The sequence below is a fragment of the Panthera tigris genome, chromosome B4 (genome assembly GCF_018350195.1).
Source record: "Panthera tigris isolate Pti1 chromosome B4, P.tigris_Pti1_mat1.1, whole genome shotgun sequence".
In the NCBI taxonomy this organism is placed as follows: domain Eukaryota; kingdom Metazoa; phylum Chordata; class Mammalia; order Carnivora; family Felidae; genus Panthera; species Panthera tigris.
The window spans coordinates 78913523-78926766 of record NC_056666.1 but is presented as its reverse complement, the minus strand read 5'-3'; the positions used below and the strand labels follow the sequence as shown (position 1 = coordinate 78926766).

Sequence of the window (13244 nt, the reverse complement as noted above, 5' to 3'; positions counted from 1 at the left end):
TGACATCATGACCTGAGCTGAAGTTGGGTGCTTAACCAACTGAGCCACCCAGCTGCCCCTGATGGCATGGATTTCAGAGATGCTTGGGTTTTTGGAGGAGAAAGATGGAGAAATGATCTGGAGGCAACCACAGACAGAAAGGAAAATATCTACCATCCTCCAGAGTATGCAAAAGGAAAAAAGCTACCACTCTGGGAAAAGCAAGGTTCATTTTCATGGGTGGGAGAAAGTGAAAAGGACATTCAGAGAAGAGGTTGAAGATATAGAAGATTTTGTAGATATTTCCCTAGACCCGAGGTAGGCACTACAGAAATGCCAAGCAGCATGAGACACCTTTCACTTGCTTTCTAAGAACTTCAGGTAGGCCTATGGCAGGTAGACGAAGGCATAAAACTTTATCCCAGAACCCAATATGTGTTACTCTATAGGCTCTTTATCTTTTTCCTACTAGGTCTGTTGGTCAAAAAGCATTTATTGAAAAGAAATTTAGTACATCAAAAGTGAACGACACCCTCCTTGCACAGATGAGGAAAAACAAGCTCGGAAAGCAGAAATGGTTTAGTGCAGGCTTCACCCTTGTTAGTAACAAATTCAGGTCAGGAATTCGGGACTCTATCCAGTCCCCCAGGCCGTATGCAGAGTCCTGAACTGAGTGCTATAAAGGAACCGGAAGGAGTATAAACTATGTTCCTCCACACCCTCTATGCTCTCAGTTACAGTCTAGGTGAGAATGTGATGCTCACATATGAAATAATTTCAGCAAACAACATAACAATAGGCACAAAATATGCTACAAGTTGTGTTCCTAAGTACCAAAGGGAGACGATGTGAAGTCACATGTAGCTTTTCAAGGAATGTTTCCTGATGATAATTTGTTTACGTGCTTTCAATAAATTCTATAAGTAATTCATGAGAATTAAAGAAAATTTGGAAAACAGAAAAGCAGAAAGAAAAAGAAAATTGTTTTTGAGGTCCCATTACCTAAACAGAATCGCTACTATTAATACTTTGGCATATTTCCTTTTTTTCTGGCATGAACTTTTTAAGTAAACACTTAATTTTAATAGAACATGCAAATAGTTCAAAATCCAAGAGGTAAAAAAAAAAAAAAAAGTTGGATAGTGACGAATCCGTCTTCTTCTCACCGACCACTGCCCCTGTCTTCAGCCACATAGCTTCCTTCCCATGAGCCCATCTCTGTTCAGAGATTTATGTTTTCAACTCTCTAAAAAGTGTACTTATAAAGTATGGAGTTTAGTTAATAATCACGTAATCACGAGGCTATATTGGATCATTAAGGTAACAAATATACCATACTAATGTAAGATGTTAATAATAGGGGGAACTGGGTGTGAGGAATACAATTTTTCCCCCCCAAATTGCATCTCCATGACATAATACGCATCTCTGTGAGCATGGGGTCACTAATCAGCAGTATCGTACGAGGTAAACACTGGGTTTGGCGAAGTAATCTTCACAAGTGGGACTCTAATATTTTATCACAGAAGTAGGGAATCATAGGATTGTAAATGACTTAGAGAATAATGCACTCCCCTTGCTGAGAAAATTAAACAAATAAACGTTTCTAAGAGTTCACAGCTAGGAGAGCCAAGATTATCATCTTAAGTTTTCTGGGTTTTATGTTAGTGATCCCTTCAATACAACATATTACAACACACCTACTCAAAAATACCGCAAGTGTGCATTGTCATGCTTACGACAACCCTGCCATTGTTCTTTGTATTTGTGGCTGCTCTGAGTTTTGGAGATGGTCATACTTTTGTTTAATAAGCTTTCTTTTGCGGGGAGCGGTTTTAGATTTACAGAATGAGAAGGCAATCAGAGTTTTCACATCCCCCACCCCCAGCCCCCTATTATTAACACCTTATATTATTATGGTATGTTTGTTACCTTAATGTAATGATCCAGTACAGATTCATGATTACTAACTAAACCATACTTTATCCAGATTTATTTAGTTCTCACCTGGTGTCCTTTTCCTATTCTGGAATCTTACCCAGGATATCACATTTTATTTAGTCGTCATGTCTCCTTAGGCTCCTCTTCGTTGTGACAGTTTTTTAGGCTTTCTTTTGTTTGTTTGTTTGTTTGTTTGTTTGTTTTTGGTTCTAGTTTTCATTTAAGATTTTTTAAAGTTTATTTATTTATTTTGAGAGAGAGGGAGAGAGAGAGAATGAGACGTGTAGAGAGAGGGGGAGATAATCCAAAGCAAGCTCTGTACTCGCAGTACAGAGCCTGACAGGGGGCTTGATTCCATGAATCTCGAGATCACAACCTGAACCAAAACCAAGTCAGTCAAGCCTGCTTAAGATTCTCTGTCTCCTTCTGCTCCTCTCCCTTGTTTGTTCTCTCTAAAAAAAAAAAAAAAAAAAAAAAAAAAAAAAAAAAAATTTAAAGAGTATGTGACTCTTCATCTCAGGATCGTAAGTTTGAGCCCCACATTGGGTGTAGAGATTACTAAAAAAAGAGAGAGAGAGAGATGGAGAGAGAAACGGGGTGCTCTTGAGAGCCAGGGAAGAGGGTAGGGCAGCCCAGCTGGTGAGGGGGAAGCAGGATCTTGGATTTTGATGTGTTTGGTTTCAGGTGGTGGCTGCCTGTTCACACGATGATGTCTTGCAGAGAATTAGAGTTCTGAAGGAAAGTGAAGTCTCAGGGCTTGAAAGTGGATAGGCTCTGCACAGGCTAAATCCTGGAACTCTAGAACACCCAAGCTAGAAAGGGACGAGAGATCATCTCAATGTTCAGTCACAACTGTTCCCATTTATAGAGTGTCCACTGAGGTCAGGTGCTGCACAGGACCTGTCACCTCTTCTTTTTTACCCTGAATCAACTCTGCAATCAGGGTGGGCATTTTTATCCATACTTTACACATGATAAAACAGATTCTAGGGTTAAGTAACTTGCTCAAAGACATAGGGCTCAGTCACTGAGCAAGAATCAATCCTGTTGTAGTGAAGTCAGAGCCGTCCCAATCGTCTACTGGAGTTAGACCAGAAGGCCTCCAACCCCCTGATTTGGCAAGTGAGAAACTTGAGGCCTAGAAAGAGAAAATAACTTGCCCAAGTGCACTCAGGTAGTTAGAAACTAAACTAGGGGGGGCTCCTGGCTGGCTTAGTTGAAGGAGCATGGAACTCTTGATCTTGAGGTCATGAGTTCCCCACACTGAGTATAGAGCTTACTTAAATAAAGTTTAAAAAAAAAAAAAAAGAAGATCAGGTCATGATCTCATGGTTCATATGTTTGAGCCCCGCATCAGGCTCTGTGCTGGCAGCTCAGAGCCTGGAGCCTGCTTCGGATTCTGTGTCTCCCTCTCTCTCTGTCCCTCCCCTGCTCGCACTCTCTCTCTCTCTCTCTCTCTCTCTCTCTCAGGAAATGAATAAACATTAAAAAAATAAAAAAAATGAACTAGTGCTATAAACCAGGCACCCATTGTAACATGTCCCTGAAGGGCACCCTGTGTGAATGGGGTCTGGGGTGGGAAAGAAAAGCCACTAGAAATCACACATACACACACACATACACACACACGCACAAGAAATGAAGGAAGAACATCTCAGCAGAGCTCACAAGGCCTTGCCTACAATCTCCACATAACTTCCCCTCTCTCTCTCCACAACACACCCTGCGCTTTTGCTTCCCAGGTTCCTTGTGGTTTCTTACTGCACCACATGACACGACACCTACTGCCCTCACCACTCCTGGAAAACCACTCATTCAAAACCCAAGCTTCCCGTGCCCTGTGAGGTCTTCCCACTCAAGCCTCAGGAGAGGACACCCCCAGGACCCTGTGCAGGCCCCACAAAGTGAGCTGTGCCTCTCTGAGCACCTTCAGAGCAGCAATTTGGTTTCATCACATCCACCCCTTTTTCCCCAGTGCTCTGCCATGCGATCGCACCAAATAAAGGCTTGGGGAAGAGAAAGAAAAGACAACAGACAGGAGGAGCCCCAGGATCACATGAAGGAAGGCCCCAGGACATGGAGATAATGCTGACTTCGTCTCCTTCCTGTGCACACCCACCCCTAGTCACTCATTGGGACTGCAGTGTACTAGATGGCCACAGAAGGATCCAAGCATTCAGCAAGTAGGAAAGGCAGTGGTGAGGCAGAGCAGACAGGTATCTGATCACCGTATTTATGTTTGCATGTACATAGGTTATACATAAACTGCATATTTACAGGTGAGAGATGGTACAGGAGGACTCCTGGCACCAGGGCCTTGCTGAATGCTGAAGCAGCAGACATTCAGTGGAGGCCTACAAGGGAGAATGGCAGTGGGGAGGAGGTGAGAGGCAGTCTTCTGGGCAGAGAGGTGGGCAGTCGTGGGTACAGCTCTCTGGGAAGGAGCGGGCCTCCTGAGGACGGGCCAGGGCAGCCAGGCGCTGCTGTACACACTCAGCTGTCAGCCGTGCTTCTGGGTCTGCGTCCCAACAGTCCTCTAGCAGCTCTCTCAGGCCACCAGGGTCCTGGCAAGAAGGACCGGGAGGCAAGTTTAATCCCGGGATCCTGAGTGGCCCCCTGACCAGCCCCAGAGTTGAAAGGTGCCCACCGCTACCCTGTTCTCAACACTCCTCTTCTGACCCTCCCTGGAGCCTCCCTCTCCCGGCCCCAAATGAGACCCAGCCCTCAGCATCTTGCTTCCTATGAGACAGGTTCTTTGGGTGCCTTCCAGAGGGACCACCTTTTCCTCTGAGAAGCTAATTCAGGTTAATGACTTAACACACTGATGGGAAATTACTCTCCTTCCTTTCAGGCAACCAGGGTCTTAGGCAAACACTGCTTAACCCAACAGATACTTGTGCAGTGGAAATTTCAGGCCAGGTAGCAGGGAAAGGGGCTTCCTGTTAGGAAACTATTTATACAGACCCTGCAATTTCACCATTTGGCCACTATTTTAACCCTTTATACCCAGGGCTGGCTTTTATTGGGTCATGGTAGAAACCCAGATGTGTAGGACAGGGCGAGGAATTTTTGGATGGAGTGTTGGGCTCCTGGGTACCAGGAGTGGAGCCATTTGGGGAGCAGAGCTCAGGACAGAAGCAAGGCCAAGGTAGGCTTCCTGGAAGAGGGGACTGGGACACAGGGCTTACGGATGGTGGAGACAAGAGAGACAGACCAAGCAAGTCTGAGCAAGAGGAAGGTGCCTGTCTCAGGAATGGCTGTGTGAGACTTATGGTAGAAGAGGATGAGCTGAGGTACAGGGCAAGTTTGCTCAGCTCCAGCTGAACATGAGCCAGGAGTGGTGGCAGATGAGAGGAGACAGGAGCAGATGGGCTGGTCCTGGTAGTCAAGTCCTTGAAGCCCAGGCCCACACCCTCCATGTCCCCAGCCCACCAGCAGGTGGCCTCTTACTGTGGTGAAGCAGTGCCAGGTGGATGGGATGTAGGGGCGCCTTCTCTCCTCCACAGCCAAGGTCCACAGCTCACAGGTGGTAGGGGTGCTGCCCAGTTCTGCCTCATAGGCCAGTTGGAAGGGTGGTGGTCTGCTGTCTGGGGAAAGGCACAGGGGGCTAGGTGTCAGCTAGCCCTAGGGTGTCTCCTTGTGGAAAGGCCGAGAGGGAGAAGGGCAGAGCTTCCTGCGTCAGGAGGCAAATGGATCTAGAATGGGCAAGTGAGACATGGAGAGGAGGGGAGAGGGGGCACTGTCACACTCATCCTTACCAGGCCACAAATCTGGGCAGCGGCTCAAGATCTCCCATAGGAGCAGAGCCAGAGAGTAAACATCGGCTTGCCGGAGGGCCGTGCCCCAGTCTTGTAGGTCCAGAGTCTTGTCCAAGAGCTCTGGTGCCATGTACCTCTGGGTGCCAGCCTAGAGGGAAAGGCATGGAGGGCCAAGAATCATCTCACTGGCAAGCCTCGCTGCAACACTGGTACGCGCGACATCCCCCCAACTAGACTCAGCAAAGTCCCAAACTCTACAGGTACTGCCCCACTGCTGCCACAGCAAAGGCCACATCTTCATCAGGAACACTGCCATCATCTCTGGGCCTCACCCTTATCCAGAGTACTCACCTCCATGATGGCAGCTGGGCCTCGGGGTTGAGTTGGGGCCCAGGTGGGAGGCTGGGTGAGGCCAGGGAGCACCAAGGCAAGGCCCAGGTCTCCAATGGCACACGACCCATCCTCCCGAATGAGCACATTCTGGCTGCTCAGATCTCGGTGGGCGATACCTGGTTTGTATTGGCCTGTGGTAGAAGCCAAGGTTGAAGGGGTATGGATCTTCTTCCTTTCTCTTGACCCTAGTTCTTCCCATCTCTAGCTAAGGGAGAATCAGAAACAGCAGTGTGGCTCCTGATTCCCATGGCTTCCTACTCCCAGCTCACCCACCATCCTGCCAGCGCTCCTCATGGAGAAATGCCAGGCCCCGCGCCAGGGACAGCGCCATCCGCATGGAACTTCCCCAGTCACTGGTGTGCTGGGTCAAGTAGTGGCACAGGGATCCCTAGGGAGAAGCAGAGAGAAGAGGAAGACACATGATAAGCTGGAGGTGGCTGATCTACCCCAGGGAGCAGAGATCAATTGACAGACATCCCCCTGCCTCCCCTAGCAGACTGACACACTGATCCATCCAGGCTGAGACAAGAGGCGGTGGAGGAGTGAGAATGTACATCAGTCAGATTGACGGGAAAAACAGTAACCCTACTTCAAATGTCTGAGCTCTTACGATGTGCCAGCCCTCCCGTAATCCTCACAACAACCCTAGGAGGTGTGTGCTCCTGTGATTCACGTTTCACCAATGAGGAGCTTGAAAGAGAGCTAGGTAAACTTGCTGGAAGTCACCTGGTGAGAGACAACCAGAGCTTGAACCCAAGCGGTCTGACTCTAGCGTCGCTCACTAGTAACCACCTTCTACTGCCTGGGGACTTGAGACAAAAACAGAAACAGAAGAGGCAAGGCAAACTAGGTACTGGTACCTTTTGTGAGCCTCCTGGCCTGAAGTGTCAGGCCTGTATAGGATAGCCAGCCGATGGGGACAGCTGTTGGGCAGAAGAGCAGCAGGTGGGGGGCAGGTGGAAATTGGGAGGCAAAGGAGTCACAGCATCCCTCATTCAACAAACATTACCAAGTGCCATCAGTGTGCCAGGGAAGTCAAACAAACAAACAAAACCAAGAAAGCAGAGATTTTTGAGCTGGGCATTAAGGCACAAAGAGGGGACTTCCCAGAATTCAAGATGTCAGAGATCGAGGACTGCAGGTGCTAATAAAGTCCCAAGTCCTTAGCAGGCCCACAGGGCCAGGCCGGGTCTGATCCTTGCCTGCCTCTTCCTCTTCCTCTTTCCCGTCCGTGACCCTCCCCTCGAGTCACATCTCTTCTTCTCTCACAGTACCCCCTCTCTCAGCACTTAACGCGCTTGACAAAACTCAGTTTTGTGTTTACCTGACCCACCCTGTCTCCCCCACTACTCTATAAAATCTACAAAGGCAGGGGCACCTGGGTGGCTCAGTCAGTTAAGCCCCTGACCTCAGCTCAGGCCATGGTCTCATGGTTCATGAGTTCGAGCCCCACATTGGTTCCGGGCTGATGGTACCAGAGGATGATTGGGATTCTCACTCTCTCCCTCTCTCTCTGTTCCTCCCCTGCTCATGCTCTCTCTTTCTCTCAATATAAATAAATACACATTTAAACAGCTTAAAACATAATAAAATAAAATAAAGTCTACAAAGGCAGGGACTAAGATGTCTTTCTTAGCACAGGAGGTGTGACATATAATTCATACATATTGGTTGAATGAATATATAAATGAGTTTGGAGGGCCGTGCCTTGAGATATTTCTTTAACAATGGTTTTCTTTAAGGATGGGAATATGATCGTTTTGAAATCTCCTCTTCTTTGTATTTTATGAGTTAAAAACATTAGCAGTATTGCTTGTGTAATAAAAAACCAAGAAAAAACCAAAAAACCATTTTTAATGTGGAGAAGAAGAAGTCTGAAGAAGAATAAGCACAAGCAGGGCCCCGCTGCCATCCAGCCATGCACCCACATACACACACATGCAAACACATAGAGATGTCCCTCGGTCCTCACCTTTGGGTGCAGCTCCAGTACCAGCAGGGGCCCACAGGGCAAGGGCCCAGGGCCCCCTCTGCTGGCGGTGATAAAGCGGACAATGTGGTCGTGCTGTAGGCTTGGCAGTTCGTATAGTGCTCTCTCAGCTTGGAACTGGGCCACGGCCCTCAGGGAGAAGGCCTTGATGGCTACCAGCTTGCCTTGCAGCTGCCCAGCCCACACCACTGTGTGACCTCCTTCCCAGATTACCTGGTGGGGACACGGTGCCGGGGGTGGGCCTCAGCTAGCGTCAGGGCCAGGCTTCCTCCCCAGACCACCTTCTGGGGGTGACTGGAGGACCCTCCCCCACCCCTCCCCGGGCACCTGGGAGAAACACAGCTCGGGCAGCTCGGGCAGCTCAGCACTCCAGTCCCTGCCTGAGCCTGGCTCTGGCTCTGGCTCTGGCTCTGGGCCACCTTGGACTCTGCAGGCCTTTCGCTGTAGCAGGGCTGGGGCAGAAAAAAGCCCTTGTGTCAGGGTGCACAGTCATGGAGACTGGGAAGGGGGTTTTGTGGGAGGTAATGGGCTCAGGGTGTAGAGATCTCAGAACCATGGGGTCAGGGAAACGTGGAGAGGGGTCAGAGCTTTGGGGCAGTGACTTGGGGTCACAAGGGAGGAATGGGGTAGATTAGTACCCAAGATGATGCTGCCCAGCAGCAGCAGGAGGAGGAATAGCCCCAGCAGCACCAGCACCATCCAGATGGACTCGCCTGGACATTAAGGCAAGAATGCAGCCTAGATGAGCCCTGTCCCAAATCTGCTCCGTTCCTCTCACCCTCCTCAGAGAACTTGCTTCTGGATCCACCCCCACCTTGGTCACAAGCCCCTTATCTCCCAGTCACCAGGGCAACCAACTTCTCAAGGCCAGGAGGAGGAAAACTTAGGATGGGGGTAGGGTGAGAACTGGCCCTGGTTCTACCACTCATCCTAACCTGGGCCCCAGCCCCCACCAGGCCGCAGCACCCTGAGGGGCTACCTGGGACAGCTTGGGGACCTTGGGAGCCAGGAGTCCCAGGGCTCCCTGGAGGAGGCAGATGGCTATAATTGGCATTGCAGAAGTCAGTGCCACAGGAGCAGGTGAAGAGAGTGGACCTGGGGCCAGGGTGGGCTCGGGGGCTCAGCTCACAGTGGGGGGCCTCACAGTCTGGCTCATCACTGTCTCGGCATCCTGATGGGGTGGAATTACAAGAGGGGAGAAAGGGAGAAAGAGAGAGAGAGAGAGAGAGGGCGAGCGAGCATAATGGGAGTCTAGGAACAGAGAGGGTAACCCCGTCCTCTATCAAAGACATCCCCTCCATCTCATATGGGCTTTTCTTTCCCTCCACACATTCCATTTCTCCTTCTCTCCCACTGCTATAACCCCCACCCCAGGATGTACCTGTCTCCCACCATAGCTATCACCTGCTATATACTTTGCCATTCACCTTGCATCTCCACCTGTGCCTGGTGTTGGGTCAGGTTCCAGATCCCAAAACAGCAGCGGCTGTAGAGGCAGCGGATAACCCTGGGGGGCCCTGGTCCTGCATCTAGCAGCTTCCCCAGTGTCTTTGTGCTTCCCCGCACTCCAGGGGCCTCAAAGAACACACAGGTCCGCCTGCTTGGGGGTGCTGTGGCCCAGGGTGGGGAGAGGGGAGGGTTCAAGATGGGAGTGAACGCAGGGGCAAAAGCAGCAGCCAAAAGGAGGGACAGAACATGTTTCATATCCCAGGGCCAGCATGGTAAAGCCACAGGAGGAAACAGGGTCAGCAGAGGCCTGGAACCTGACCCCACCATGGGGACACGTACCTTTTGCCCTCACTCACCCACCCCACTGATTCTTCCAAAGGGATGGCTGCTGCTTCAAGTCCCGCTTTCCCTCAATGGGCGATTGGAAAGGCCCTGCCCCACCCTGTAGACACTTACCTTGCACAGCTATGGGGAGGAGTACCCAAAGGCCCAGAGTCCCCAGCATCATGCTGGAGGAGGCAAGCAGCATGGAGAGGGGAGCATGAACCAGCACAGCTGCCCCCGGCAAGAGCTTCGTTCAGATACAGGACGCTGTGGGTCTTCTGATCCCTCAATCCCCAACTCCGCCCCCCTCCCTCTTTCCAGTTGCTGCGGGGGAGATGGCTGCTGTGGGGGAGAGGATGGGTGTAGGGAAAAGCAGGGAGAGGGAGGAGCAGAGAAGCAATCACATATCCTCTTCTCTGCAGCCACCTCCTCTTTTCTCTGCAAAGTGGGAGGAGGGGGTCTTGGAGGCCCAGCTGAGAACCCTGTGATGCCTGACTTCAGACCTCTGCCCTTTGCTGACCCTGGAAGAAAGTGCTGGATCCTGTCAGTCCTTCTTAGGCTGGAAACCAGAGTGAGGTCAACTGAACCATTTGGCTGTGCCCAAGATCTCTCTAACCCTTATTTTCAGGGCTCGGATCTGTAGCTCTTTGGGCAGAGGCAGGCTTCACAGACCATACTAAAGTTGACCTCAGTTTCCAAACTCAAGAATCAGAAAGCAGTTATATAAAACTTCTCAGAGTTTAAAAAAGTCACATTGAAAAATGGGAATAATGGTAAATTTTATGTTACCAAAAATTTTAAAATCATATGGAGTCATACACTGAACAAAATCACTATTATTGAGAAGGTAACAAACTTTTATTGAGCACCTATGTGCTATGGCACAGCTAGGGCTATGCATTTTACAATCATCTCATTTTCCCATTGAGCTATTTATTATTATTTTCACTTTACAGGTAAGAAAGGTAAGCTTAGGTAACTTGACCAAGGTCACTCTGCTAGGAAACAGAGCTAGGATCTGAACCTAGGTAAGTCTGATTCCAAAGCCCAGGCTCTGTTCTTTACATTATGTCATGAGGCCTGAAAACAAAAAATTCAGCAGTAAAAAATATTTCCATTTGATACAGTGTTTGAATATTTGAATTTGGATGGCTGAGAAAATGTACACCATTCATTACCTGCCAGCAGGCACTAACTAGACAAGGAGGGTCCAGTTCAAACTATCGCCACCAGAGGTCAGCAGACATAGGAGAAACTCAGGATGCTTCCTGGGGGCAAAAAGGGCCAGCCTCCTATGAGGACTAGTATCACCTGTATCTACTAAACGGCAGAGACTGTAAAACGTGAAGGGAGAGCACAGGGTATACAGTGGGAACGTCAGCATGGAGATGGAAGAAGTCTATGGTTTGTGGTGCAATAGGAGACAGGAGTCCAGCTCCACCAGACTCTTCCCCAGAGTAAGACATTACAGTAATAGGTAATCATTTCCACATCTGTGAGCAGTTGGCTCCCATGAGAATTAGAGTCAGAGGGGACCAGTTCCCTGTTTTCCTAGCCTCTGTCCCCCTGGTGGCTGCCTAGAAACCCTTTCTGGCAATGGTCTGGCTTAGACCAGGAATGAGGCTGTAACTCTTTTTTTTTTTTTTTTAAATATATTTATTAATGTTTTATTTTTGAGAGTGACAGAGAGAGAGAGAGAGAGAGAGAGAGAGAGAGAGAGAAAGAGAATGAGAACAAGCAGGGGAGTAGCAGAGAGAGAGGGAGGCAGAGGATCCAAAGCGGGCCCTGCACTGACAGCAGAGAGCCCGATGTGGGGCTCAAACTCACAAACCGTGAGATCATGACCTGAGCTGAAGTCGGACGCCTTACCCGACTGAGCCACCCAGGTGCCCCAACTCTTTGATTCTGGAGCCTTTCTCCTGGGGACCCTGCATGAAGGAAGGAAAGAGTAAAAGTTCCAGTAGTTGTGAAAGAGCAACTGGAGGAATGACAAGGGCCAGAGGCAGATAGACAGCTGCCCATCCCTCCCTCCGACCTTCTGGGAGTCTGCAGGGCCCTGCCAGTGAGATGGAATGTTGTACTTAGTTACAGCGATCTTCCTTCACCAGCTCCCAGATCAGATAAGTCTGGGGGTGGGAGTGGGGAGGTGGGCAGGCAGGAGTTGAAGATCAAATAACTTCTTGTGTCTGGAGTGTCTCAGGAGACTACCTCCTCCAGAGGGGAACAAGGCAAGGATCAGGCAGGAAGGCAGTCTCCTCACCCAAAGCCTTGGATAACCTACTCCTTTTCAAAGACAGAAACATTCCAGCCAGGTTTATGAGGTGAGGTGGTGATAGAAGGGGTAAGAATCTGAGAGCTGAGGGATTAGGAAGGTCCTGAGAAAGAACCTCAGTATAGAAATAAAGTCTCCCTGGATTCCACATACACAAAGATCTTCATCAGGATCCTGATTCAAGTCTGCAGTGGCCCAGTAAGTTACCTGTGACCCCCATGTCTACAGGATTAAAGTGAGTTGTTTATTCATTTAACTCAGAAATATCTATTCTGTTGTGTTGTTTTTTTAATTGAAGTAATCCCTACATCCAAGGTGGGGCTCAAACTCACGACCCTGACATCAAGAGTCTCATGCTCTTCCAACTGAACCAGCCAGGCGCCCTTAGGTCTCAGTCTTAAAAAGGAATTTCACTAGGTGCTGGGTCTACAAAGAGATGTGTGATTCCTGCCCTCCAGGATCTCAGAGTCTAGAAAGGCAAGAAGATACATCAACAAGCAACCAGAAAATTACGTGTCAGACTAGGGGTATGGGCAAGGAGTTATATAAGGAGAAAGATCAAATAGGCTAATTCTGTCCAGGGCAGACAAGGGAAGAAAAGTACCTAGAGGGTGTGTGTTGGGGGCAGGGAGAGTAAGCAGGAGAAAGGGGTATGAGATATGAAGAAGAAAAGCACCCTAGATTGGAAAGGTTTTCAAGTTTCTATCAAGGAGACTAGACTTCTCCTAAAAGCAAAAAATTTTAGGGAGGGATTTGGTGGCAGTGCGGAAGATGGATGATTGGCTCGGGGAGACTAGAAGCAGGGAGATCAGTTATGAGACCTGAGCACTAGCCAAGATGAATACTAGAACAGTGGAAATAAAAAGAGAAAAAGTTGAGATACACTGTATTGATAATATTGACAGGATTGGTAATCAAATGAATGTTGGTATTTGAAAGAGAATTGAAAGATGATTCTGAGGTTTCAAGTATAAATGATCAAGGGGTAGTAACACTGTTAAGTGGGATGGGGAATATAAAGGATTATTTCCCCGTCTTACATGTTCATTTTGAGTTATCTGTGGGACATCCAGATGAAAATGTCCTGTAAGCAGTCTGCCAGGTTGAGAGAAAAGGTTGGGCTTAAAATTTGGGATAG

The 13244-nt window shown here is 48.9% G+C and overlaps 1 protein-coding gene across 4 annotated transcripts; it reads right to left on the bottom strand.

The window, feature by feature from the left end:
* Window positions 1-3389: 3389 nt before the first annotated feature.
* On the bottom strand, window positions 3390-11513 carry AMHR2 (anti-Mullerian hormone receptor type 2). 4 transcript variants are annotated; one of them, XM_042992394.1, is made up of 11 exons: window positions 9967-11513; window positions 9489-9671; window positions 9041-9232; window positions 8700-8774; window positions 8389-8513; window positions 8044-8274; window positions 6345-6459; window positions 6030-6202; window positions 5679-5826; window positions 5371-5507; window positions 3390-4484 (listed from the first exon to the last, which is right to left on the bottom strand). In XM_042992394.1, the coding sequence occupies exons 1-11, from the start codon at window positions 10037-10039 to the stop codon at window positions 4275-4277; spliced, it is 1662 nt and encodes a 553-aa protein (XP_042848328.1). In that variant the 5' UTR covers window positions 10040-11513; the 3' UTR covers window positions 3390-4274. The 4 variants fall into 4 exon arrangements, with proteins under 4 accessions (XP_042848328.1, XP_007081442.1, XP_042848329.1 ...); XM_007081380.3 differs by having other exon boundaries at window positions 9489-11513; XM_042992395.1 differs by lacking the exon at window positions 9489-9671.
* Between the last annotated feature and the right edge of the window lie 1731 nt (window positions 11514-13244).